Below are 27,002 nucleotides of genomic sequence, written 5' to 3'. Positions count from 1 at the left end.
TAGAACATACACTTGCACAGCACCACCGCATACAGCAATGAGAAAGACAAAGAAATGCAAGTCTTGAAAAGGATCAAAGGTTGTTTATTTACATTTAAAGTTAATTATACATAAATATCTAGGAAAATACACCATATAAATGTTACATGTAAAAATATTCTGTATGCTCTAAAATATAATAACCCTAAAAATCGGTCACTACTTCCCCTATTTCACTACATAAATACATTCTGTGCAATATACAGGACAGCAGCTACTGTAGAACTTCTCATAGCGTTGCAGCGACTTTCACGTTTCTCTATATTCTGTACAGGCAAGTGTCAGCGAGGCAGACAGGCGGCCCTTAACCAGAAGGAGGCTCCCGACTAATCTATCTATTGTTCCTCCAATCGTCCTGAACAAATGCTCTATCCTGCTGGTTTTGTATACCAGGCTAGGAAGACCATACTTAAGCTAGTTATGAATGCAGTGGTTGCACATGTAGCTGTTTAATAAGTTATGTTGTAATATTTCTTTTGGTGTTTTATGAGTGCTGTGCAGACAGGGAGGACCATGTACAGTAGCTCCAGCTCCACTGGAACAGCAGGGCCAGTTCGGGTTTTATAACTCACATTCCAATGCATTCAGCTGCCTTCTACCTGTCTACCTTCTTCATTGTTACCGGTACACATTATTGCAATTTAACAATTGTATGATCAATGAAATGAAGTGAACTGAAGTGGACCCCAGAGATGCGACGTATCATTGAAGTGTCTTCCTGGAGACAGACACTCCAGCATTCATAAATAGGGTTAAGATATATTAACAAGCAAAAGATAGCATTGCTCAATTATAAATACACTCGTGTGGAAAATTCACCCTGAGAAATGGCATCTTCTTTCTGAAGGTGCCCTGGAGAAACACAAGCAAACAATATATACAGGAGATATACATACTCATACAATAGCACCCTATGAGATCTATTAGCTTGATATACTTAATCTAGAGATATGAATACAATAGCATCCTATGAGATCTGTTAGCTTGATATGAATACAATAGCATCCTATGAGATCTGTTAGCTTGATATGAATACAATAGCATCCTATGAGATCTGTTAGCTTGATACCCTTTAACTTCAGCCTGGTTTATCTATTTATCGAACCGTAGCAAAAATATCATGATTTTTTTTAAAAAAAAGATTGATTTGGTGAAAAAAATAAGAAAGGGTTAAGTCTGGCTGCTGTCAGCAGAGTTTTTGTATTGAATATTTGAAATATCGAATTGTTTAAAAGGGCTATGGCAGCTCACCTGCTTTCATTGAAATAAAGAGCATGAACCGCTTACAAGTGCAAACACAGACTTCCCCTTTAAATGCTTCAAAATGCACAGCTGCAGGTTTTAGTGGCAGGTCAGCACAGCACCATGACATAGAAAAGCTCCTGTCAGCCATGTGCAGCAAACCTATGCAAACGAATGGAAAAAACAACCCAAACACACAATAACGTAAACTGCATTTGACTCTAGAAAGCATTTTCACGTAGCGCCACTTGGTGGCCAGATAATGAAGTTGCATTATTGCGTAATCGTGGTGGAGAATTTCAATTCCTTTTGAAATTTGAAGAGCGTCCGGAACTCCCTTCCCTACAAATACCCTTTACTTTCATTACCAGCCTCGATTTTGCTGTGCTGGGAAGGACTGGATTAAACAGGATCCGGGCAATCCTATTAAAGAATAAAGAGGCCTCTCTGTAAGAATACTGTCTGTGAGGGCAGCTGTTCCGCACACGCTCGCCCTCCTGTCACACATTGCTACACCATGGATCCTCCCCTCAGATTTTAGCTTTATCCACTTTCCTGTTGGCCTTTCTGAACAGGGATTTGATTTCTTCAGTTATCATGTCCTGCCAGTTATCCCTGAAACAAACAGACAAACGTGAATCAGATCAGCCAATCTGGGACAGGGGACAGGGGTCGGGGGACAGGAGGCGGGGGACAGAGGACAGGAGGCGGGGAGCGGGGAACATTCTCCAATATGTTTTGTTGTATAGTAATATGTTCAACACCAAAAGCCTTCATGCAGATAAAGAATGACTGACAGACCAGGTCCAGTGTTTCATTTTCATTTGGCAAAACTCCTTTGCTGCATTTGACCCTCTCAATCTCTCCTTCTTATTCACATGGCCCTGAATGGAAGGTTTGACCCTCTCAATCTCTCCTTCTTATCACATGGCCCTGAATGGAAGGTTTGACCCTCTCAATCTCTTCTTATTCACATGGCCCTGAATGGAAGGTTTGACCCTCTCAATCTCTCCTTCTTATTCACATGGCCCTGAATGGAAGGTTTGACCCTCTCAATCTCTTCTTCAACACCAACATCAACCAACATGCACACCATACATGACCACATGAACCAACGTGCACAAGACATGACCACATCAACCAACGTGCACAAGACATGACCACATCAACCAACGTGCACAAGATATGACCACATCAACCAACGTGCACAAGATATGACCACATCAACCAACGTGCACACCAGACATGACCACATCAACCAACGTGCACACCAGACATGACCACATCAACCAACGTGCACACCAGACATGACCACATCAACCAACGTGCACACCAGACATGACCACATCAACCAACGTGCACACCAGACATGACCACATCAACCAACGTGCACACCAGACATGACCACATCAACCAACGTGCACACCAGACATGACCACATCAACCAACGTGCACACCAGACATGACCACATCAACCAACATGCACAAGACATGACCACATCAACCAACATGCACACCAAACATGACCACATCAACCAACGTGCACACCAGACATGACCACATCAACCAACGTGCACAAGACATGACCACATCAACCAACATGCACACCAGACATGACCACATCAACCAACGTGCACACCAGACATGACCACATCAACCAACGTGCACACCAGACATGACCACATCAACCAACGTGCACACCAGACATGACCACATCAACCAACGTGCACACCAGACATGACCACATCAACCAACGTGCACACCAGACATGACCACATCAACCAACATGCACAAGACATGACCACATCAACCAACATGCACACCAGACATGACCACATCAACCAACATGCACAAGACATGACCACATCAACCAACATGCACACCAGACATGACCACATCAACCAACGTGCACACCAGACATGACCACATCAACCAACGTGCACAAGACATGACCACATCAACCAACATGCACACCAGACATGACCACATCAACCAACATGCACACCAGACATGGCCACATCAACCAACATGCACACCAGACATGGCCACATCAACCAACGTGCACAAGATATGACCACATCAACCAACGTGCACACCAGACATGACCACATCAACCAACATGCACACCAGACATGACCACATCAACCAACATGCACACCAGACATGACCACATCAACCAACGTGCACAAGACATGACCACATCAACTGGCACAACGAGACCATGCACAGGGCTACCTCCTCTGCTCAGTTTAATCAAGGAGTTTTCTCAGTTTTCATTCTTCTGAACGCCTCAATTTCTTCGGGTTGCAGGCCATGGTTATTGTCCCTGTAGTGTATTACAAATGATACATCCCCCAAGACAATATATTAAAAGAGTGCCAAGCCAAAGACCAGGTGCCACAATGCAGCAAGCTTCGTCCCATTGGTTTGTAACTACAAGAAATGTTCCTGAGGTCCATCAAATTGTTACTGCTGGCATGCCAAAACCAAACCCATATCAAGAAATAATAATGCAATGCTTACTGTACACTGCTGGCATGCCAAAACCAAACCCATATCAAGAAATAATAATAATGCAATGCTTACTGTACACTGCTGGCATGCCAAAACCAAACCCATATCAAGAAATAATAATGCAATGCTTACTGTACTGTCCTGTGGGTTTTGTTTGTTCTTTACCCAAATGAACAGAACCAACATAAAATGAAAACAGCAAGTAAGATAATTCTGAGATTCTGAAACTTGTGAAAGAAAATTATACATGTGTGTCACTGTAATCTGATGCAGTGCTCCAGCTAGATTTCTGTGTCTGACTACACATCAAACAAGCACAAAATACACAAAAGAGTGCATTAGTGAAGAGCCCTGATACAGTACAGTGAAGGGCAGTGCACTGTACACATGACTTCATGGAACGAGTGGATTATCCAATCATGAAATAATGAGGGAGCGCTGTATTAATAATGTGACCTGCACGTTACCACATGTGTATTTAAAGATAAACTGGGATCATTACTGGGATGCTGAACATTAAAACAGTGTAGAACTGCTAATGATCCGAATCACACAGACTGAATACATAACAGAACCCATCATCCTTACCCTGGCTTGATATCTGAATCACACAGACTGAATACATAACAGAACCCATCATCCTTACCCTGGCTTGATATCTGAATCACACAGACTGAAAACATAACAGAACCCATCATCCTTACCCTGGCTTGATATCTGAATCACACAGACTGAATACATAACAGAACCCATCATCCTTACCCTGGCTTGATATCTGAATCACACAGACTGAATACATAACAGAACCCATCATCCTTACCCTGGCTTGATATCTGAATCACACAGACTGAATACATAACAGAACCCATCATCCTTACCCTGGCTTGATATCTGAATCACACAGACTGAATACATAACAGAACCCATCATCCTTACCCTGGCTTGATATCTGAATCACACAGACTGAATACATAACAGAACCCATCACCCTTACCCTGGCTTGATATCTGAATCACACAGACTGAATACATAACAGAACCCATCATCCTTACCCTGGCTTGATATCTGAATCACACATACTGAATACATAACAGAACCCATCATCCTTACCCTGGCTTGATATCTGGGGGGCTCGGTAAAGGTTTCTGAAAGTCTTTTTTACCCACAAGCCAGTATGTTTCTTCAATGCCCTTTCCCTAAAATAACAGAAAGAAAAACACATTGTCAGGAAGAGACTCTCACTGTCTGCCTGCTGATTTGATCTGTATTGGGAGCTCCAGTCCACTCCTGGTGGAAGAGACTCTCACTGTCTGCCTGCTGATTTGATCTGTATTGGGAGCTCCAGTCCACTCCTGGTGGATGTCTTGCTCCTCAATCCACTCCCGTTGGAGGATTGCATTATCAGCTTGAAAGCAGCCATTGCCATCAGGGTACATGGAGTAAACTACAGCCTTGCCACTCCACACCATGCCACTCCACACCACGCCACGCCACGTCATGCCACAGTGAACCTTGATCCAGCGGGGAGACAGGTCCAAATAAAGTGGCAAGGCAGACAGTACATACAGTGTGGAAAATGATTTTGCGTACCGTACCTTTAATTCTGTTTTCCCCCTGACGTCTATCAGGTAGCCTTCATTGAGTGAACGGAGGATTTTCACAGTGCTTTGATTGACATGGATTCTATAAGCTGGAAATAAAATAATAATAATGAAAAAAAACATTTCAGAATGAGCAACAAACACGTCATTTCAGAACGAGCAACAAACACGTCATTTCAGAATGAGCAACAAACAGGTCATTTCAGAACGAGCAACAAACACGTCATTTCAGAACGAGCAACGAACACGTCATTTCAGAACGAGCAACAAACACGTCATTTCAGAACGAGCAACAAACACGTCATTTCAGAACGAGCAACAAACACGTCATTTCAGAACGAGCAACAAACACGTCATTTCAGAACGAGCAACAAACACGTCATTTCAGAACGAGCAACAAACACGTCATTTCAGAACGAGCAACAAACACGTCATTTCAGAACGAGCAACAAACACGTCATTTCAGAACGAGCAACAAACACGTCATTTCAGAACGAGCAACAAACACGTCATTTCAGAACGAGCAACAAACACGTCATTTCAGAACGAGCAACAAACACGTCATTTCAGAACGAGCAACAAACACGTCATTTCAGAACGAGCAACAAACACGTCATTTCAGAACGTGCAACAAACACGTCATTTCAGAACGAGCAACAAACACGTCATTTCAGAACGAGCAACAAACAGGTCATTTCAGAACGAGCAACAAACAGGTCATTTCAGAACGAGCAACAAACACGTCATTTCAGAACGAGCAACAAACACTTCATTTCAGAACGAGCAACAAACACGTCATTTCAGAACGAGCAACAAACACGTCAATTCAGAACGAGCAACAAACACTTCATTTCAGAACGAGCAACAAACAGGTCATTTCAGAACGAGCAACAAACACGTCATTTCAGAACGAGCAACAAACACGTCATTTCAGAACGAGCAACAAACACGTCATTTCAGAACGAGCAACAAACACGTCATTTCAGAACGAGCAACAAACACGTAATTTCAGAACGAGCAACAAACACGTCATTTCAGAACGAGCAACAAACACGTCATTTCAGAACGAGCAACAAACAGGTCATTTCAGAACGAGCAACAAACACGTCATTTCAGAACGAGCAACAAACACGTCATTTCAGAACGAGCAACAAACAGGTCATTTCATTAATAAATTAGTAAATTTTAGCTATTGACAATGTGCAGGAAAAGTAACAAGAATCCTGTGAGATTTTGCTTTGATTGCTACACGTAATTCTTTAAATATTATTTTTGTAAGCTTTTAGCAACCACATGCAATTACATATAAATTGTTAAAAAAAAAAAAATTAATTAATTAGTTTTTGTATTGAAAGCAAACACACAAATAGTTAAAACAGCATTATTGTTAACAAAATGAACACCTAATCCCTATTGCTGCTGCAGCGGGATTCAGGATTCAGGGTGGAGGAGGGGATTACATACGCAGGCTTGGAGGAGGGGTGGAGGAGGAGATTACATACGCAGGCTGGTGGACTCCATGCGGGATGCTGTGTTGATCGTGTCTCCAAACAGACAGTACCGAGGCATTGTGAGGCCGACCACTCCCGCTACACAGGAGCCTGGTGCAGATGTCAAGGGAGGGAAGAGAACAACAAATAGGGTTATCTAAGCGAGGAGAACATTAGAAAAGCACTCTCCCTTTGTTTGAAAACCGTATCTTTAAATATAGCAGTGCAATTATAGTATTCATCCACTCACTAGCTGGCTGTTCAGAGGCATATAAAAATAATGGATTGCATAACATGACACATCACAAACTAGTTTGTGCTACTGCTGCAGATTTCTTCAGATTTGAATTCTTCTAATGATTCTTGATATTACTGGTATATATTTATAACCCTAACCCTAACCCTATCTCATACCCTAACCCTAACCCTAACTCTAACCCTAATGAATAACTCAATGTTTTTTTCTTACTCCCTTGCATTGTAGATTGGACAATACAACCATATGAAAACAGCTCTTGGATTGTGTTGTTTTCTCAGGAATGACTGTCGGCCGGTGTTTCCTCACCTGAATGTAATCCTATTCGTATCCTCATGGGGACGTCAGGCATATGTCTTATTTTAAAGGTTCCCACAGAGCTCAGGATATCCAGAGACATGTTGGCTACCTCTGCAGCATGCTTGTTCCCGTTCCTTTTCGGGAGTCCCGAAGCCACCATGTAGGCATCGCCAATCGTTTCTACCTGGTGAAGGCAAGTCAAGAAAGAGCGGCCCGAGCCTCTGGCACTTCATGAATACCACAATATCTCTGAAAGCACGGCTCCAATGAGGTCTCATTTCTAAAGACGTTTGCTGTTTCAGAATCAGCCTCATTTGGAAAGATGTTTGCTGTTTCAGAATCAGCCTCATTTGGAAAGATGTTTGCTGTTTCAGAATCAGCCCTGCATTTCAATGGCAGAGGGGGCTGGAATTAACCTTTCTGAAGGCTTTTTTATTAACTGCAATGTGCTGATGTTGCTGGTAGGAGTTTATACACATCAAAGCCTTCAGGAATGGCTGTATCTGAGTGAGCAATGGGGTGATCTATCACCAGCTAACTTTGATCCCTAAAACTGAGGGAACACAAAGCCACTTTTTCAAGAACAGGGGCTTGAAACCCCAAGTCTCCCCTGGTGTGCCATGCTGTGGCCTGAAACCTAGTCTCCTGAAACCAAGTTCCAAGCCAAGCCACAAAGTGGCTTTGTGTTCCTCTTGGCTTAACGCTGCAGGAGCGCAAATGCCAATGCAACACTCCCTGCGGGCTCGTAGCCAGATGGATCTTTTGGAATTCAAACTGCACTCCGCACGGCCCTCTTTTTACTAGGGGAGCCACTGGGGTCCCAGAACAACATAATTTGTGTTCACTTTACCCTGGAAAATGAAAGCGTTGTATACTGGGCCAGTGTTTCCAAGCCATGAGCTTCAATGCTGGCGTGGCTGCTCGCTGTTGGAAATGTGCATCTCTTTTCACCTCCTTTCTCTCACCTTGTAAACATCATGGTTGGCTAAAACAGCATCAAAGAGTGTGTAGAGGTCATTCAAGAGGTTGACCACCTCGATTGGCTCGCTTAGGGCTGAGATGGTGGTGAATCCGACGATGTCACTGAAATAGATGGTGACCTCATCAAAGTACTCGGGCTCCACTGTCCCGCCAGTTTTAAGAGCCTCCGCCACAGAGCTGCAACGAGACACAGCACACAACGGAAACGTGTATCAGTCTTCGGGTTTTATTGATTTATTCAGGAAAACCATAAAGTTTGAACGGCGTTGCTTAAAATGAATCACTGTATGATTGGGTGCTGTGTGTTCAGTATGGTCCCACTGCATCACTGTATGATTGGGTGCTGTGTGTTCAGTATGGTCCCACTACATCACTGTATGATTGGGTGCTGTGTGTTCAGTATGGTCCCACTGCATCACTGTATGATTGGGTGCTGTGTGTTCAGTATGGTCCCACTACATCACTGTGTGATTGGGTGCTGTGTGTTCAGTATGGTCCCACTACATCACTGTGTGATTGGGTGCTGTGTGTTCAGTATGGTCCCACTACATCACTGTGTGATTGGGTGCTGTGTGTTCAGTATGGTCCCACTGCATCACTGTGTGATTGGGTGCTGTGTGTTCAGTATGGTCCCACTGCATCACTGTGTGATTGGGTGCTGTGTGTTCAGTATGGTCCCACTGCATCACTGTGTGATTGGGTGCTGTGTGTTCAGTATGGTCCCACTGTATCACTGTGTGATTGGGTGCTGTGTGTTCAGTATGGTCATGCCCCCACTGCATCACTGTGTGATTGGGTGCTGTGTGTTCAGTATGGTCCCACTGTATCACTATACGATTGGGTGCTGTGTGTTCAGTATGGTCCCACTGCATCACTGTGTGATTGGGTGCTGTGTGTTCAGTATGGTCCCACTGCATCACTGTGTGATTGGGTGCTGTGTGTTCAGTATGGTCCCACTGCATCACTGTATGATTGGGTGCTGTGTGTTCAGTATGGTCCCACTACATCACTGTGTGATTGGGTGCTGTGTGTTCAGTATGGTCCCACTGCATCACTGTGTGATTGGGTGCTGTGTGTTCAGTATGGTCCCACTGCATCACTGTGTGATTGGGTGCTGTGTGTTCAGTATGGTCCCACTACATCACTGTGTGATTGGGTGCTGTGTGTTCAGTATGGTCCCACTGTATCACTGTGTGATTGGGTGCTGTGTGTTCAGTATGGTCATGCCCCCACTGCATCACTGTGTGATTGGGTGCTGTGTGTTCAGTATGGTCCCACTGTATCACTATACGATTGGGTGCTGTGTGTTCAGTATGGTCCCACTGCATCACTGTGTGATTGGGTGCTGTGTGTTCAGTATGGTCCCACTGCATCACTGTGTGATTGGGTGCTGTGTGTTCAGTATGGTCCCACTGCATCACTGTATGATTGGGTGCTGTGTGTTCAGTATGGTCCCACTACATCACTGTGTGATTGGGTGCTGTGTGTTCAGTATGGTCCCACTGCATCACTGTGTGATTGGGTGCTGTGTGTTCAGTATGGTCCCACTGCATCACTGTGTGATTGGGTGCTGTGTGTTCAGTATGGTCCCACTACATCACTGTGTGATTGGGTGCTGTGTGTTCAGTATGGTCCCACTGTATCACTGTATGATTGGGTGCTGTGTGTTCAGTATGGTCCCGCTGTATCACTGTGTGATTGGGTGCTGTGTGTTCAGTATGGTCCCGCTGTAACACTGTGTGATACTTACGGAGGCAGCATCTCTGCCAGCAGCTTTTCTGTCCTCTGTTTCTCCACCTCCAGCTCCTCTGTCCTCTCTCTGATTAAATCCTCCAGATTACTGGAGTATTGCTCAAGCATCCTGAGCATTGAGTCGATGATATTGGTCTTTTTGCCTTTGTTAATAGTTTTAAACTAGAGAGGGAAAGAAAAAAGGCAACTTCTTGTGTTATTATGCACATTATAATTAACATTTATAAGCATCCAATTACACTCATTAGTCAGAGCAAACACGATGGTCTCAGTTTCAAAAAGTGGGGCTTTTCAAGTACTTGCTTCTTTGGCAATCACACTTTCAGTTCTTCCACATTAAAAGAAGAAGAAGAAGAAGAAGAAGAAGAAGAAGAAGAAGAAGAAGAGGAGAATGAGGTGAAGAAGAGGGTGAAGAAGGAGAGGGAAAAGGAGAAGAAAGAGAAAGAGGAGAAGAAGGAGAAGAGAAGGAGAAGAAAGAGGAAGAGAAGAAGGGGAAGAGGGAGAAGAAGGAGAAGAGAAGGCGACTGAGAAGAAAAGGGTGAAGAAGGAGAGGGAGAAGGAGAAGAGAGGAGAAGAAGGAGAAGAGGGAGAAGAAGAAGGAGAAGAGAAGGAGAAGAAAGAGAAAGAGAAGAAGGGGAAGAGGGAGAAGAAGAAGGAGAATGAGAAGAAGAGGGTGAAGAAGGAGAGGGAGAAGGAAAAGAAGGAGAAGAGAAGGAGAATGAGAAGAAGAGGGTGAAGAAGGAGAGGGAGAAGGAAAAGAAGGAGAAGAGAAGGAGAATGAGAAGAAGAGGGTAAAGAAGGAGAGGGAGAAGGAAAAGAAGGAGAAGAGAAGGAGACTGAGAAGAAGAGGGTAAAGAAGGAGAGGGAGAAGGAAAAGAAGGAGAAGAGAAGGAGACTGAGAAGAAGAGGGTGAAGAAGGAGAGGGAGAAGGAAAAGAAGGAGAAGAGAAGAATGAGAAGAAGAGGGTAAAGAAGGAGAGGGAGAAGGAAAAGAAGGAGAAGAGAAGGAGAATGAGAAGAAGAGGGTAAAGAAGGAGAGGGAGAAGGAAAAGAAGGAGAAGAGAAGGAGAATGAGAAGAAGAGGGTGAAGAAGGAGAGGGAGAAGGAGAAGAAAGAGAAGGAGAAGAAGAAGGAGAGGAAGGAGAAGAAAGAGAAGGAGAAGGAGATTTGAGAATAATGCTCTCAAAGTTCTCACTTGGTCAAAAATGTCATCGAAAGCAGGCCTCCTGTCTGGCTGCTCACTCCAACACTGTTTCATCATCTGAATGCACTCCAGAGGGGCCTGGTCCGGGGCCACAGTTGGCCTGCACATTGGGGGAGGCTTCTTTACCTTTCTTATGATCTCTGTAACAGAAAGAATTACTGATCATTTCAATCATTTGTTTTCATCAGCCTACAGCAGCAGGTCCATATTCATGCGTGTGAGTTTTCAGTTGGGGAACCGCTAGTCCTCTGAGCCACACATAATAATAACATGAAGAAGAAGAGGATAGTGCAGTAACTTTAATAAATACAATAATAAAAAAGTACCAGTAATCAGTACCTGAATAATGTCATGTGTGCAAATGAAACCTAATCTTAATCCCCATTCTCTGAACAAAACCAAACCTGTGACTTATCTTTCAGCAGATGCCTATAACTAATCTTCTTACACATATCTGGGACAAATACAGCAGCTCTGGGAGCAGAGGGGGTGGGGATCAGCATTTCCTGATTACACAGGACAAGAGTTATCTGCACCGAATCAGTGTCTGCATCTGAATCGGTGTCTCTAACGTCAGCAGGATCAACTACCTTCAGGGCTGAGTCCCAGCATGCAGTAGGGTGACCCGCGGACGACAACTTCCTGTAGTATAATAGCAAAACTGTAAACATCTCCCTTGTAGGTCCCCTTCCGGGAGATCTCCACGTCTCTGAGGAACTCTGGGGCTGTCCAAAAGAGCTCTGGAAGCAATCAGGAGGGGGCGTTTATTCCGAGTGCAGTCATGTGACATTCATATAGAAAACTAGACATGCTATCCAAAGACTGAATCAGGGGATACATTTAACAATATGAACAAAAAACAAGCAAACAAACAAAATGTGACGAAGTTTAAAAACCACCAAGCTGTCGTGCTACCATCCTGACCAGTAGGGGGTGCTGTATCAGACAAAGTATCTGCAGCCAAAGTTCCTCCCTAACCAACAGGAGTGCATGCTGCCAGCTCCGTGCAGCATGCCTCACCCTGCACTCCATGAGGGGGAGCTTTCACCAGACGAGCCGCTGGGGAGTCAATGCCTGCTTTCAGGGGGCCACATAGACACATACAAAAAACCCTTTACGATGTGCCCTGATTTATCAGGCTCTTATTACTGCGTATTCACACAGCAGTTCCATAGTAAATGCATGTGTACTTGCACACACTTACAATGTTATTACACACAGTTACAATGCACTTAATGTGGGAATCTTTTTACACGATTTATGTAATTACACAGTTCTATAAGAAAAGGGTTAGGGTTAGGTACATTGTAACTATGCATAATAACACTGTAATTGTGCGTAAGTACACATGTATTTACTAAGTAACTACTATGTAAGCACTCAGTAATTAGAGACACAATGTAAAGTGTTACCAAATTGTGCTTAAATAATGTACATGATCCTCTGTGTCTCTTCATAGCTACCTTCCGGTGGGCCTGGTTCGTACGGAGCTTTCTGAGCCTCAAGCAGCTCATTGAACCCGTAGTCAGTGATTTTCAGCACGAAGCGCCCGTCCACCACACAGTTCCGAGACTTGAGGCGGCCGTGAGGGAAGTCTCTGTGGTGCAGATACTTCATGCCCTGGAGAGACAGGACTGGAATGTAATGCGTCTGTTCAAGCCTGTGCTGCAATGTCAGGGGGTGAGGTTTCATTCTAGACAATGTTACCTCCGATGCACTTGCATTCACTGGGAAGGTCGCTAGGAAAGAAGAACATGTTACAGAAAACTGTTTTTTATTATACTCGGGGCCACACCTGGCTAAAGAAAGCTCTCAGTCTGCAGTACTGAATTAGGAAGTGCAAGTGTAACATACACTCTGAAAGCAATGCATGCAAACTGAGAGATGTGTTTAACCCAGTGCAATACGTCTTCCCAAACTGCACAGGTGAGACCTACACAGCAGGTAGGCTTTATGAAATTATTATTATTACTGTAACAGCAGCCTTTACCTTGATAAGATCCAGCAGCAGAGAGGACTTGAACATCCAGTCGAGTTTCACATCGTCGTTTCTGAGCAGATCCTGCAGGCTTCCCCGAGAGCAATGCTCTGTCACAACAGCATTCACACCGCTGTCTGAGAAGAACCCCAGGAACGGGTTCACATTCTCATTGCGCAAATCCTTCATCTAGCCAGGGCAGGAGGAGGAGGAGAAAACACAAGCAAGAGACTGTGAGGGGAAACCTCGGTGTGAAGAAGCAAGCATGAATGAACACACAGCTATAAACACAGCAATACAGGGGCAAGCTGAACAACAAGCATGAATGAACACACAGTTATAAACACAGTAATACAGGAGCAAGCTGAACAACAAGCATGAATGAACACACAGTTATAAACACAGTAACACAGGAGCAAGCTGAAAACACAAATACATAAATACAAATAAATCATGTTTAAGTTGCTGATTATAGTTGCTCTTGAGTGGGTGTGCCTTTGTGAGCCTCTGTGTGTGCGTGTGTGTGCGTCTGTGTGCGTGTGTGTGCCTGTGTGTGTGTGTGTGTGAGCCTGTGTGTGTGTGCCTGTGTGAGCCTGTGTGTGTGTGTGTGTGTCAGTGTGTGTGTATGTGTGTGTGTGTCAGTGTGTGTATGTGTGTGTGTGTGTGTATGTGTATGTGTATGTGTGTGTGTGTGTGTGTGTATGTGTGTGTGTGTGTATGTGTGTGTGTGTGTATGTGTGTGTGTCAGTGTGTGTGTGTGTGTGTGCGTGTGCATGTGCGTGTGCGTGTGTGTGCATGTGCATGCATGGGTGTGTGTGTGTGCGTGTGCGTGCATGTGCGTGTGTGTGTGTCAGTGTGTGTGTGTGTGTATGTGTGGTGTGTGTGTGTGTGTGTGTGTGTGTGTGTGCATGTGCACATGCGTGTCTGTGTGTGTGTGTGCGTGTGTGTGCGTGTGCGTGTGTGCGTGTGTGCGCGTGCGCGTGTGCGTGTGTGTGTCAGTGTGTGTGTGCGTGTGCATGTGCGTGTCAATCTGTAAACCAAGAAGAAGAAAAATACATTTCCTAAGAGGCAATGTTCTCCATTTTAAAACAGTATTCATTTCCGGGTAAAAATCTATTCAGGGCAATAAAAGAACCGTTCCTACATACGCACTTTTTTTTTTTTTTACACATACAATACTTGTATTCCTCTCTGAGAATGTGCCTTTGTCTTTGCAGTTTGCTTCAAAACAAAGCCCCATTGCTTCAAACCACCCCTATGCAATGCACATACTTTTCTGAGAATGCTGGTCGTGCTCGCTCTGATTTCTCTGAAAGCTCCGTCTTCAAACTTCTTCAGCCAAACCCAGTCCCCCTGTCGTTACAGGAACAGCACAGTTATTGCAGTGAAGCAGCCGTGTGGTGATTGCAGCCAGTGATCCCAATACCCCAGCATATAGTTTCAACTAGAGCATTAATATATAAGCATATATAGAGCAAGATAGTTAATCTGCTTATCCAAGAAATGTCTATTACAAAAACAGTATCACTTCTGTTAAAATCCTAATTTATTTATATATATATATATATATATATATATATATATATATATATATATATATATATATATATATATATATATTACACTTATTGCATGATATAACCCTAACCCTAACCTAACCTTACCCTAAGCTAACTCTAAACCTACTCCTAACTCTAACCCTCCTAACGCCTAACCCTTTTCTGACACAATTGTGTACTTGCATATGTCATGCAAAAAGATTTACACATTATGTGCATTGTAACTATGCATAATAACATTGTAATGATGCGTAAGTACAACTGTATTTACAAAGTAACTACTATGTAAATACACCGTAATTATAATCAAAATGTGCACATATACACTCCAGAATAGCTGGTCCACTGAAACATTTCATGGGTGCCACATTTCTTTACTGAAGGATTACTTTAAGCACCAGGCTGTGTGTAAAGATCCAGGCAGTGTGTAATGCACCAGCATCAGGCTCTGAGGCTGTGTCTATGTACCTCATAAACCGCTATATTGGACGTGTCTTGTGTTGCGTCGATGATGCTCTTCATCGATTGAGATTGCGCTGTGGATTTCACACTCCTCCCTTCATTGGTGCTTTTTGATTCGCTCACTCCATTGAGTGTCAGCTTCTAAAAAGAGAAATGAAAAGGTTACAGACTTGATGCTATCTAGAGTGCTGCTTTGTGCAGCCCGATGAGCCGTATTCACAAAGCATTAATATCTAGAGTGCTGCTTTGTGCAGCCCGATGAGCCGTATTCACAAAGCATTGATATCTAGAGTGCTGCTTTGTGCAGCCCGATGAGCCGTATTCACAAAGCATTGATATCTAGAGTGCTGCTTTGTGCAGCCCGATGAGCCGTATTCACAAGCATTGATATCTAGAGTGCTGCTTTGTGCAGCCCGATGAGCCGTATTCACAAAGCATTAATATCTAGAGTGCTGCTTTGTGCAGCCCGATGAGCCGTATTCACAAAGCATTAATATCTAGAGTGCTGCTTTGTGCAGCCCGATGAGCCGTATTCACAAAGCATTAATATCTAGAGTGCTGCTTTGTGCAGCCCGATGAGCCGTATTCACAAAGCATTAATATCTAGAGTGCTGCTTTGTGCAGCCCGATGAGCCGTATTCACAAAGCATTAAATTGTGGGTTTTTTTATGAATAAAATCTTTAAGACTGTCTTTAAATAGTTTTGTTAATCTGCAGGGTGACAAACGGTTCAGCCTGAAAATTATATACAGAGTCACCAGAATGATGCGTTGTGATTTAAAGCAGATCCGCTGCCCTTGCTGATCCCATCCACAGCCTCTCCGGTGGGTTCAGCTCTCATGATGCTTCGAGCATGTCTGAAATGCACATTCCGCAGTGCCTCAATGCAACGAATAAGGAGGGGGTTTATTTGATTGCAGTTATGGAGCTGGAAGAAGCCTGCGGAATGCTTAAAACCCTGTTGCTGCAGACGTACTCTTTTGCTCATTTGAGGGCTGATGAAGGTCAGATCCTCCAGGCACAGCACCATTTTATTGGGTCCTTTCACAAGCTGGTTCTGCTGGAGGTGTCGCCTGTAAGAGGACAGGTTACATGTTACACAAAATAGCAAGGAAGAGCCACACAGAACTGAGCCATTTCAATGAAGAGAGGGTCTGCAAAACAGCAAGGAGGAGCCACACAGAACTGAGCCATTTCAATGAAGAGAGGGTCTGCAAAACAGCAAGGAGGAGCCACACAGAACTGAACCATTTCAATGAAGAGAGGGTTTGAATACCCAGGGCATTCGTGGTGAGATTCATATTGGGTGGGTTAGGGGGTGTGTGGGGTGCAGTTACCCAGCGTATCAGGGCTGCCACTGTGGCAGTGGGTGTACACACAGAATTAAAAGGTATGTGTGCAGCCATTCAGAAAGTCTGCTACTGGAATAGCTGCCGGTGCAGAAACACCTGTAAATTGAACCTGTGTGTTGGGATTTAAAATATTAAAAGCATGCTTATGCCATTTCTACAAACCCAGTTCCATTCTTCCTCTGATTAGGAAGACATCAGTATTAAAAGTGATATTGACCTTATGAGAAGATGTAACCCCACACCTCCCAGACACAAAGTGAAGATGAGGGCAAACACCAGAATCACAAAGGTCAGCTCCACACCTGGAAGATAAAAAGCAACAGTTTAAAGAGAGGCTTTATATCTGCTGCAGTGCATGTGCAGGATCAGGGGCGGTGTCAGAGGTGGGGCGGGGGCGGGGTCCGGGTCAGGGGCGGGGTCAGGATCGGGGGCGGGGTCACGGTTGTGTGATACAGTATGTATATATTTCATATTACATTATTCTAGTGAATCTGTGATGAAGGGTGATGATGAAGTGGAGAGGAAGGGGTAATCAGGGTAGAACCCTTGAGCTTTGCATATCATTTACAAGGGGGTCCTGTACTTCCCCTTATTAACCCTTTGATTCCTGAGCAATCATTTTTAAATGATTCTATCTAAGATTGTTCATAATTTGGGAACCAAAGAGTGAAGGAAAATGCAGAAATAAATACAGATACAAGAGACATGTTACCTCCGTTGCAGATGGAATATGGATCAAACCAGCAAGTGGAATCAGCGGGGGGCGGGGCCCCCCCAGGGAAGTGAATGGATCTGCCCATGAAGCCCAGCAGTTCCGAGGACATGTCTATCACGTAGGTGCTGTATAGCTGGCTGCTTTGCCCGTTTGAGTCCAGGATGACGTAGTTGGTAACGCCGTCCCCCTTGACGTTGGTCCCAATCCTCTGGTTGAACCCGTTAAATGTCACATTCCTGATGTATTTGGGCAAGGAAGTTCCGGTGACCCAGACACCAAACTTCCTGGCGTTGTCCATGGCTTTGGCCATGAGATAAATGCCATTGTAGATTGTGCCAAACAGGGGTGAGACCTGAAGAAATGGAAATCCACATGTTCACTGTGAGCCCTTAACACCGGCATGGTTAACTTACAAACAGTATGGTTAATTTACAAACAGTATGGTTAATTTACAAACAGTATGGTTAATTTATAAACAGTATGGTTAATTTATAAACAGTATGGTTAATTTACGAATGTGTGTGCTGTATAGAGAATGTGCGTTTCAATCATCTCAGTGGATCTGCTGTATAGAGAATGTGTATTTCAATCATCTCAGTGGATCTGCTGTATAGAGAATGTGCGTTTCAATCATCTCAGTGGATCTGCTGTATACAGAATGTGTGTTTCAATCATCTCAGTGTGGTAATGAAGAGCAATGCATTTGCAATCTGATAGTGAAATGAAGGTAGGTATTAAAGGTTTGGGATGAAGTGCATTGTGTGTAGATGATTCTGGAAGTGTGGAAGTTGCTGGAGCATGTGTTTGAAGTGTGAAAGATAAAAACATTATATACCCCGGGAGTTTATGCTAATATGGCCACACACATGAAATGGGCCAATTTGTCCAAGTCGTGTACATGGTTCTTGTCACACAGAGACACAAGATAAAGGGTTAAGAAAAAGCCACGCTACCTGTTCCGGTTGCAGCAGTGTCTTTATCTCCCCCTGCTGTTTCGCCTTGTCGAAGGCTTCGTAAAATGAGCTCTCCCCGGACTCCACTGTGATTGTCAATACCGAGTCGTACGCTTCTCGGAGCTGGCTGTTGTTGCCCAACATGAAGAAGGAGTTGCTTTTGTATGGGAGACTGTAGAGCAAAGTGTCATACGGTAGAAAGATGTATCTCCCGTCTGTCAACCCCATTTCACTGGCTTTCACCAGGAAGGCAGCCTGCTCCTCACCTCCAATCAGTACAGAGTGCATGCACATGATAATGACTGAAACACACAAAACAAACCACAGTGAATAGTGACATAAACACACACTGCAACCAAGCAGGGCCCTGGGCACGACCTCGGAGCTTCTACAGGGCATAGAACTGAACACATGTGAATAATGACATAAACACACACTGCAACCAAGCAGGGCCCTGGGCACGACCTCGGAGCTTCTACAGGGCATAGAACTGAACACATGTGAATAATGACATAAACACACACTGCAACCAAGCAGGGCCCTGGGCACGACCTCGGAGCTTCTACAGGGCATAGAACTGAACACATGTGAATAATGACATAAACACACACTGCAACCAAGCAGGGCCCTGGGCACGACCTCGGAGCTTCTACAGGGCATAGAACTGAACACATGTGAATAATGACATAAACACACACTGCAACCAAGCAGGGCCCTGGGCACGACCTCAGAGCTTCTACAGGGCATAGAACTGAACACATGTGAATAATGACATAAACACACACTGCAACCAAGCAGGGCCCTGGGCACGACCTCGGAGCTTCTACAGGGCATAGAACTGAACACATGTGAATAATGACATAAACACACATTGCAACCAAGCAGGGCCCTGGGCACGATCTCGGAGCTTCTACAGGGCATAGAACTGAACACATGTGAATAATAACATAAACACACGTTGCAACCAAGCAGGGCCCTGGGCACGACCTCGGAGCTTCTACAGGGCATAGAACTGAACACATGTGAATAATAACATAAACACACACTGCAACCAAGCCTGATACTGCCACTGTGGCCATTTTAATTGATTGATAGCTTCATTCATTGCAGTGTGCAATGCATTCATTACCTTTCTGTTTGACAGTTAACATTACGCAACTAAACACCAGCTACACAAGAACCGCACCGCTCCTGCTCTCATATAAATGGTGTACAGCTTCCAACAAGTATGTCCTTAATTAGGACTTCTGGCACTTCTACAAAACAGCTGACAAGTGTGCTTTTTACAGCTTTTTGTTGTTAGGCAGTTTGCCAGCAGCTGTTATAACCAACAAAAAACACGTGCTTGCAGGAGCAGAGTCTGGGGATAAGGTCTGAAAAGCATTCGATCAATGAAAACCATCAAACAAAGCAGGGTGTGTGGATGTTGTGTACAGAACCATTGGGCTCCGTCAGTGGCAGGTGTTTCAGGGCTCCCTCTTATTGTTTCAGGAGTGCTGCCTCGTATCTATTATCATCGGTCATGGATTTCAGATACAGCTACCATAGCCGCTCCTGAAGAAGAATCCAGGGAACCATACAGTATGAGACACCGTGCACACGACACATACACTTCTAGAACAATTATCCAGGGAACCATACAGTATGAGACACCGTGCACATGACACATACGCTTCTAGAACAATTATCCAGGGAACCATACAGAATGCGACACCGTGCACACGACACATACGCTTCTAGAACAATTATCCAGGGAACCATACAGTATGAGACACCGTCCACACAACACACACACTTCTGGAACAATTATCCAGGGAACCATACAGAATGAAACACTGTGCACACGACACACACACTTCTAGAACAATTATCCAGGGAACCATACAGAATGAGACACTGTGCACACGACACACACACTTCTAGAACAATTATCCAGGGAACCATACAGAATGAGACACTGTGCACACGACACACACACTTCTAGAACAATTATCCAGGGAACCATACAGAATGAGACACCATGCACATGACACATATGCTTCTAGAACAATTATCCAGGGAACCATACAGAATGAGACACCGTGCACATGACACATACACTTCTAGAACAATTATCCAGGGAACCATACAGAATGAGACACTGTGCACACGACACACACACTTCTAGAACAATTATCCAGGGAACCATACAGAATGAGACACCATGCACACGACACACACACTTCTAGAACAATTATCCAGGGAACCATACAGAATGAGACACCGTGCACATGACACATACACTTCTAGAACAATTATCCAGGGAACCATACAGTATAAGACACTGTGCACACAACACATACACTTCTAGAACAATTATCCAGGGAACCATACAGAATGAGACACCATGCACACGACACATATGCTTCTAGAACAATTATCCAGGGAACCATACAGAATGAGACACCGTGCACATGACACATACACTTCTAGAACAATTATCCAGGGAACCATACAGTATAAGACACCGTGCACACAACACATACACTTCTAGAACAATTATCCAGGGAACCATACAGAATGAGACACCGTGCACACAACACATACACTTCTAGAACAATCTTCAGATTCATGCCTTTCGTTAAACCGACACAGAAGATGAAAATATACTTTCAGGGCCACATAAATAACAGGGGGTGGGGTTTAAAAAGAAATAGTGTTGATGATTCCATATTGATAAGGAATAGTGTAGATTACATATTGATAAGGAATAGTGTAGATTACATATTGATAAGGAATAGTGTAGATTACATATTGATAAGGAATAGTGTAGATTACATATTGATAAGGAATAGTGTAGATTACATATTGATAAGGAATAGTGTAGATTACATATTGAAAGGAATTAGAACTTTGCAATAAGGGACACAGATGAACAAATAGTTCTGATGCAATGGGCAGCATTCTGCTCTATACTATAGAGGGTGTATTCTATAGTAAGGTGCATTCCTTCACTGAATTGAAGCCACCTTCTCTCCTGCTCTTCCAGGCCAGCCGGTAGAGCAGGAGACTAGCTCTTCTGGCAGAGGTAAAGTAACGAAGCAGACTCACCGACAAGAGGCAAAAGAATGCATCTGTATTATATTTTAAAAGAGTATAGCAGGAAAGCATAAAGTTAAAAGCAAACAAAATGAGTAAACTGTACACATAGAAGATCAACACGAGTAAGCTGTACACATAGAAGATCAACACGAGTAAGCTGTACACATAGAAGATCAACACAAGTAAGCTGTACACATAGAAGATCAACACGAGTAAGCTGTACACAAAGAAGATCAACACGAGTAAGCTGTACACATAGAAGAAGATAAAAATGTAGTTCTAAAGTCCTCTGTATGCTTTTGTAATGGGAAGCTCCATTTAAAATAAACAAGATGTCTGGAAATGTAACCTCCCTGAATTAAAGGAAGTACATTATTATGAACGGCTATAAAAAGAAACATCACACCTCGGCACCTTTCTCCAACTTCATAGTACTCAATTTTAAAAAGATACATCATTCTATCAACTCTACTTCATTTAATATGCTTATGGATGTAAAAATGACACTTGGAAAGAAAACCTGACGCATGCCGTGTTTCAGAAGATTCCAGACCTTTTCAATCTGTGATTAACAATTCCAAAGAGCACAAGCCATTCGGCAGTGCTTTGTTATTAAAGGTGTATTTTATAACATATGAAGTTGGAAAGCAACAATAAGCACTGCAGGAGAATTTTTTTTTTAAAAATGACAAACTGAGAGTCATTTCAACACACTCTCTGTTAATATTAAAAACACATTATTATTATAAATAAGCCTTAAAAGGAAGATTCAGAACATGAAACACTTTGAAGTTATACATCCCTTGCAAGACAATGATCCTATTGAACTTGGGATCAATAAACAATAATCTCTCCTCAGCAAAATATATACATTGTGAAATGACCAAGGAAGTGCAAGACTACCTGAAAGCAAGACTTGCACACAAAGATTTATTTTACCTGGAGTAATACCAAATCCCATGGAAACACAATGGGATCCTTCACTAATACCAGACCCCATGGAAACACAATGGGATCCTTCACTAATACCAGATCCCATGGAAACACAATGGGATCCTTCACTAATACCAGACCCCATGGAAACACAATGGGATCCTTCACTAATACCAGATCCCATGGTTTAAACGGGGTGCCATCAGAGGAAACACAATGGAATCCTTCACTAATACCAGATCCCATGGAAACACAATGGGATCCTTCACTAATACTAGATCCCATGGAAACACAATGGGATCCTTCACTTTGCATTTCAAGTCATTTGGTTGATCTTTGTAGGAGTGCATACATTTGAATATAAACCATTACACGTGGAGTTCTTCATCTTACTGGCTTCCCTCTTGCTTGCAGGCCTGTGTTGTATCTGATTGCCTCGAGACCACTAACTTGAAGTGATTAGGTACTAGCAAGCAGCAGCAATGTTTAATCTGGAGCTGTGTGTATTTAACTAAAAACAAAGCCCTTCAAATGGGAAAAATGGAACTTACTAGTCTGGTTCTAATGCTAATAAGAGGTAAGAAAACGCATGTTAAAGCTTTTGGTTGCCACTCCTTTGTGCTGTGTTGTGTTATTATATTTATAAAACCTAAAGAGCCATACTCACTCTTCAGCTGACCCGCGCTTTTAATTTGTTGAAGAGTCTGCTCTATCCCTGCGGGTCCATAACCCAAGGAAATGACGATGCCAACAGGCAGACCCATGTTCCTGAGGGAATCGGCCACCCTGCTAGCGGTGTCCACCCACACATCCTCACTGGAAGAAACGATGCCCACGTTCGCCAAGCTGAAGTGCTTCATGAGGCTGAACAGCACGCGTGTAGGCGAGGGCAAAGTCCTAGAGAAGGTAGGGAAGCTCTTCACTGTATCCAGTTCGTAGTTGATACAAGCCCAAGAGAAAATGGCCTTGTCCCAGTTCTTGCTCAGAAGTGTAGCGGCATCACAGTAGCCTGGGTTCAGAGGGCCGAGGATAGCAGAGGCGGAGTGTTCATAGCCCACAAATCCAGACAGTGCGGTGGATGTTTCGCAGTCTTCTCGGAGCACCACGAAGTCTAACTTGTAGCCTAAATCCAGTGACACGTCGTTGTTGGCCCGGTCCACTGCTAGTTGAGCTGCAATGTTGGGAAGGGCTTTGGAAAATAATGGGTCACAGTCCCAGGGTCCCAGGACCCCTACTTTAAAGATTAAACACTGGACATTGCAGGGGAAGGTCAACACCCCCAACAGGAACCACAGTATTGACGTATACAAGGGCAGCTTTCTATACAAGCCTTTTAACTGTGGGTGGCGCCACCGTGGATGGTTAGATAACTCCAACAGGAAGGCTCTGAAGGGTTTTGGAATATTACCCATCGTCCTGTAGGTGTGTTTTGGAATATTACCCATCGTCCTGTAGGTGTGTTTTGGAATATTACCCATCCTCCTATAGGTGTCCAGAGCTAGGCTGTAAATGATATCAATCCTTCAGGAGCAACTTCACACATCTCTATGGACAACAGAAATACATAGTGAAATAAAGTAGCTCTTTCTAGAATAGCAATATATTATTTAGCCATGCAACTTCAGAATTCAGGTTTTTGTAAAATAATATGAAAATATGTGAGGTTTGTTTGAGTAATTAGCTTTGCGTATTTAATATATTTACATATTTGTTTCATTCTACGTTTGTTTCATTAAATACCACAGGCGAAAACACTCTCAGTACTTTATTGCGGGGCCTGGTTTTGAACAGTCTCTAGTTTTGTAATTTAGGGCGCATTGGGTATAATAGCTGATATTGTGTAATGGCTGAGAGGCAGGTATGGATATTCTTGTGTAATCCTCAGTGGATGTCTGGCTAAACTGAACTAATCCTTGTGTTACTTCACAGATATGCAAGGCCAGCAAAGTGACCCCTTGTTAGTGTCAACCTTATTGTAAATATACAGCAAGAAACATGTGTATCATACATTGAAACCTATGATTGACCTGATCTTAAATATACAGTAAGAAACACGTGCATCATACATTGAAAGCTATGATTGACCTGATCTTAAATATACAGTAAGAAACACGTGCATCATACATTGAAAGCTATGATTTAATATTAGTTAGGCAATGTGTTAATGGCAGTTTAATATAGTATTATATCATTACAGTACTTTTTACAGCCTACAAGAATAAACAACAACAAGCCACATCGTGTTATTGTGTTGAATATAAGAAAGTATTGCAATACATTCAGCCTCTTTTAGTATTGACCGCTGTTAGAGTGTGGTTTTCTATTTGGACATGTTTAGACTATGTACGAATATTACATATTTGTTTGATGCAATCAATGTTACAATATAATTGTCTCCGAACAAATTCGGGGACTGACGAGATAAATTATGATTTTGGAAATTAAAATAACATTGACGTTTTACCTGAAAAAGGCTAAATGAACAAAGAACTGTACATTATATATACTGTGTGTATATATATATATATATATATATATATATATATATATATATATATATATATATATATATATAGACACACACAGACACACACACACACACACACCAACAACAACAACACTCACCATTTCGGGGTTAGAAACACGCCGCTTTAAAATGTAAAAGTGTTAAAACGGAGGTCATTCCTTCTTCATGATGCGTCTCCTCGGCTTCTAGAGTCGTAATTCTCCGGGGTGTTTCTCTTCTTTTCGTTCGCTTTTTGTAAATCCCAGGTACGGGACTCTGCTTCCACGCGCAACTCAATGGGAATGCATTAATCTCACCAGTGCAGACCATATAATAACATCGCGGTCTGCAGCATAAACAAAAAAAGAAAAGAAAAAACGAAGAAAAGAAAGATTGTAAACTTGCATCCAAAGTCTGATTGAAGCGTAGTGTTTTATTGTCATGGGACACCAGCTCATTATTTCACAACCCCTTTCTGGTTCTCTCAGCAGGCGTTATAAAAAAAACCTCCAGTACGCAAGAAGAGAACAAGCGCAGCACCCTGGAGAGAGAGAGCCGCCTTACCCAAACTCACCATTTACACAAGCGCGGCACCCTGGAGAGAGAGCACCTTACCCCAACTCACCATTTACACAAGCGCGGCACCCTGGAGAGAGAGCACCTTACCCCAACTCACCATTTACACAAGCGCAGTACCCTGGAGAGAGAGAGTCGCCTTACCCAAACTCACCATTTACACAAGCGCAGCACCCTGGAGAGAGAGCACCTTACCCAAACTCACCATTTACACAAGCGCGGCACCCTGGAGAGAGAGCACCTTACCCCAACTCACCATTTACACAAGCGCAGTACCCTGGAGAGAGAGAGTCACCTTACCCAAACTCACCATTTACACAAGCGCAGCAGCCTGGAGAGAGAGCGCCGCCTTACCCAAACTCACCATTTACACAAGCGCAGCACCCTGGAGAGAGAGAGCCGCCTTACACAAACTCACCATTTACACAAGCGCAGCACCCTGGAGAGAGAGCCGCCTTACCCAAACTCACCATTTACACAAGCGCAGCACCCTGGAGAGAGAGAGCCGCCTTACCCAAACTCGCCATTTACACAAGCGCAGCACCCTGGAGAGAGAGCCGCCTTACCCAAACTCACCATTTACACAAGCGCAGCACCCTGGAGAGAGAGCGCCGCCTTACCCAAACTCACCATTTACACAAGCGCAGCACCCTGGAGAGAGAGAGCCGCCTTACACAAACTCACCATTTACACAAGCGCAGCACCCTGGAGAGAGAGCCGCCTTACCCAAACTCACCATTTACACAAGCGCAGCACCCTGGAGAGAGAGAGCCGCCTTACCCAAACTCGCCATTTACACAAGCGCAGCACCCTGGAGAGAGAGCCGCCTTACCCAAACTCACCATTTACACAAGCGCAGCACCAATACCTGTAGGCACATCTGATACATGACTGCAAAATTTACATCATTTAAAAAAACAACATCCAGCCAATCTGAAATAAATACATTAATACAAACTTCTGAAGTCAAGGTATCCTCATTTGCGTAGCAGATCATTAGATTTCACGCGTTCGGTTATTAGAAACGGGTCAGTTGTATATGTATTTTTTTCCCCAGTACGCCCTTGTAAGTCACCGGCAGTGTAACCATAGGAGTTAGATGAAGATGTAATCCATTTCTGATCAGGTACATTGTAAGAGGATTGGAGCTCTGCCTTGAGACTGGAAAAACAAATTACTATCGAGAGTCAACCGGGGACCCGACTTGGAAAACGTGACCTAGACCAGAAACCTGCTTGAAAAAAAAACAATCACTGACTGCTCTCTTTTACCCACCTACTCGTTTCTGTATTGATTTAACATGTGTCTGTAGATCCCTGCTTTGCTTGTGTTCAGTCAGTTTAAGACCCAGCCTTAAGATCTTTATTCTAAGCTGCGCCATTCGTTTTCTTGACTGTATTGCTAATTAATCCGAGCCAGCAAATCGTGCTTGAAGGAGTCGTGTTAATTGTATTTGTACAAATAATATGTTTTTTTTTAATTGGAAGTGAGTTGTGGAACTTGTTTCTC

General features: G+C 43.5%; 1 protein-coding gene across 4 annotated transcripts; it reads right to left on the bottom strand.

The window, feature by feature from the left end:
* Positions 1 to 63: 63 nt before the first annotated feature.
* Positions 64 to 27,002, bottom strand: LOC117405455 (retinal guanylyl cyclase 2). 4 transcript variants are annotated; one of them, XM_059027907.1, is made up of 21 exons: positions 26,452 to 26,756; positions 25,037 to 25,263; positions 23,079 to 23,956; positions 18,398 to 18,699; positions 17,442 to 17,796; positions 16,947 to 17,031; positions 16,354 to 16,450; positions 15,384 to 15,518; positions 14,629 to 14,709; positions 13,369 to 13,545; positions 12,842 to 12,998; positions 11,969 to 12,118; positions 11,370 to 11,518; positions 10,174 to 10,337; positions 8,408 to 8,600; positions 7,452 to 7,626; positions 6,899 to 6,997; positions 5,391 to 5,485; positions 4,906 to 4,991; positions 3,517 to 3,607; positions 64 to 1,896 (listed from the first exon to the last, which is right to left on the bottom strand). In XM_059027907.1, exons 3-20 carry the CDS (start codon positions 23,887 to 23,889, stop codon positions 3,535 to 3,537), a joined length of 3,384 nt encoding a protein of 1,127 aa, XP_058883890.1. In that variant the 5' UTR covers positions 23,890 to 23,956; positions 25,037 to 25,263; positions 26,452 to 26,756; the 3' UTR covers positions 64 to 1,896; positions 3,517 to 3,534. The 4 variants fall into 4 exon arrangements, with proteins under 4 accessions (XP_058883890.1, XP_058883889.1, XP_034778417.2 ...); XM_059027906.1 differs by lacking the exons at positions 3,517 to 3,607; positions 26,452 to 26,756 and adding an exon at positions 26,769 to 26,866; XM_034922526.2 differs by lacking the exon at positions 3,517 to 3,607 and having other exon boundaries at positions 26,452 to 26,754.

Source organism: Acipenser ruthenus, chromosome 8 (genome assembly GCF_902713425.1).
Source record: "Acipenser ruthenus chromosome 8, fAciRut3.2 maternal haplotype, whole genome shotgun sequence".
Lineage (NCBI taxonomy): Eukaryota > Metazoa > Chordata > Actinopteri > Acipenseriformes > Acipenseridae > Acipenser > Acipenser ruthenus.
Note: the sequence above shows the minus strand (reverse complement) of the source record. Positions and strands in the feature narration are given on the sequence as shown.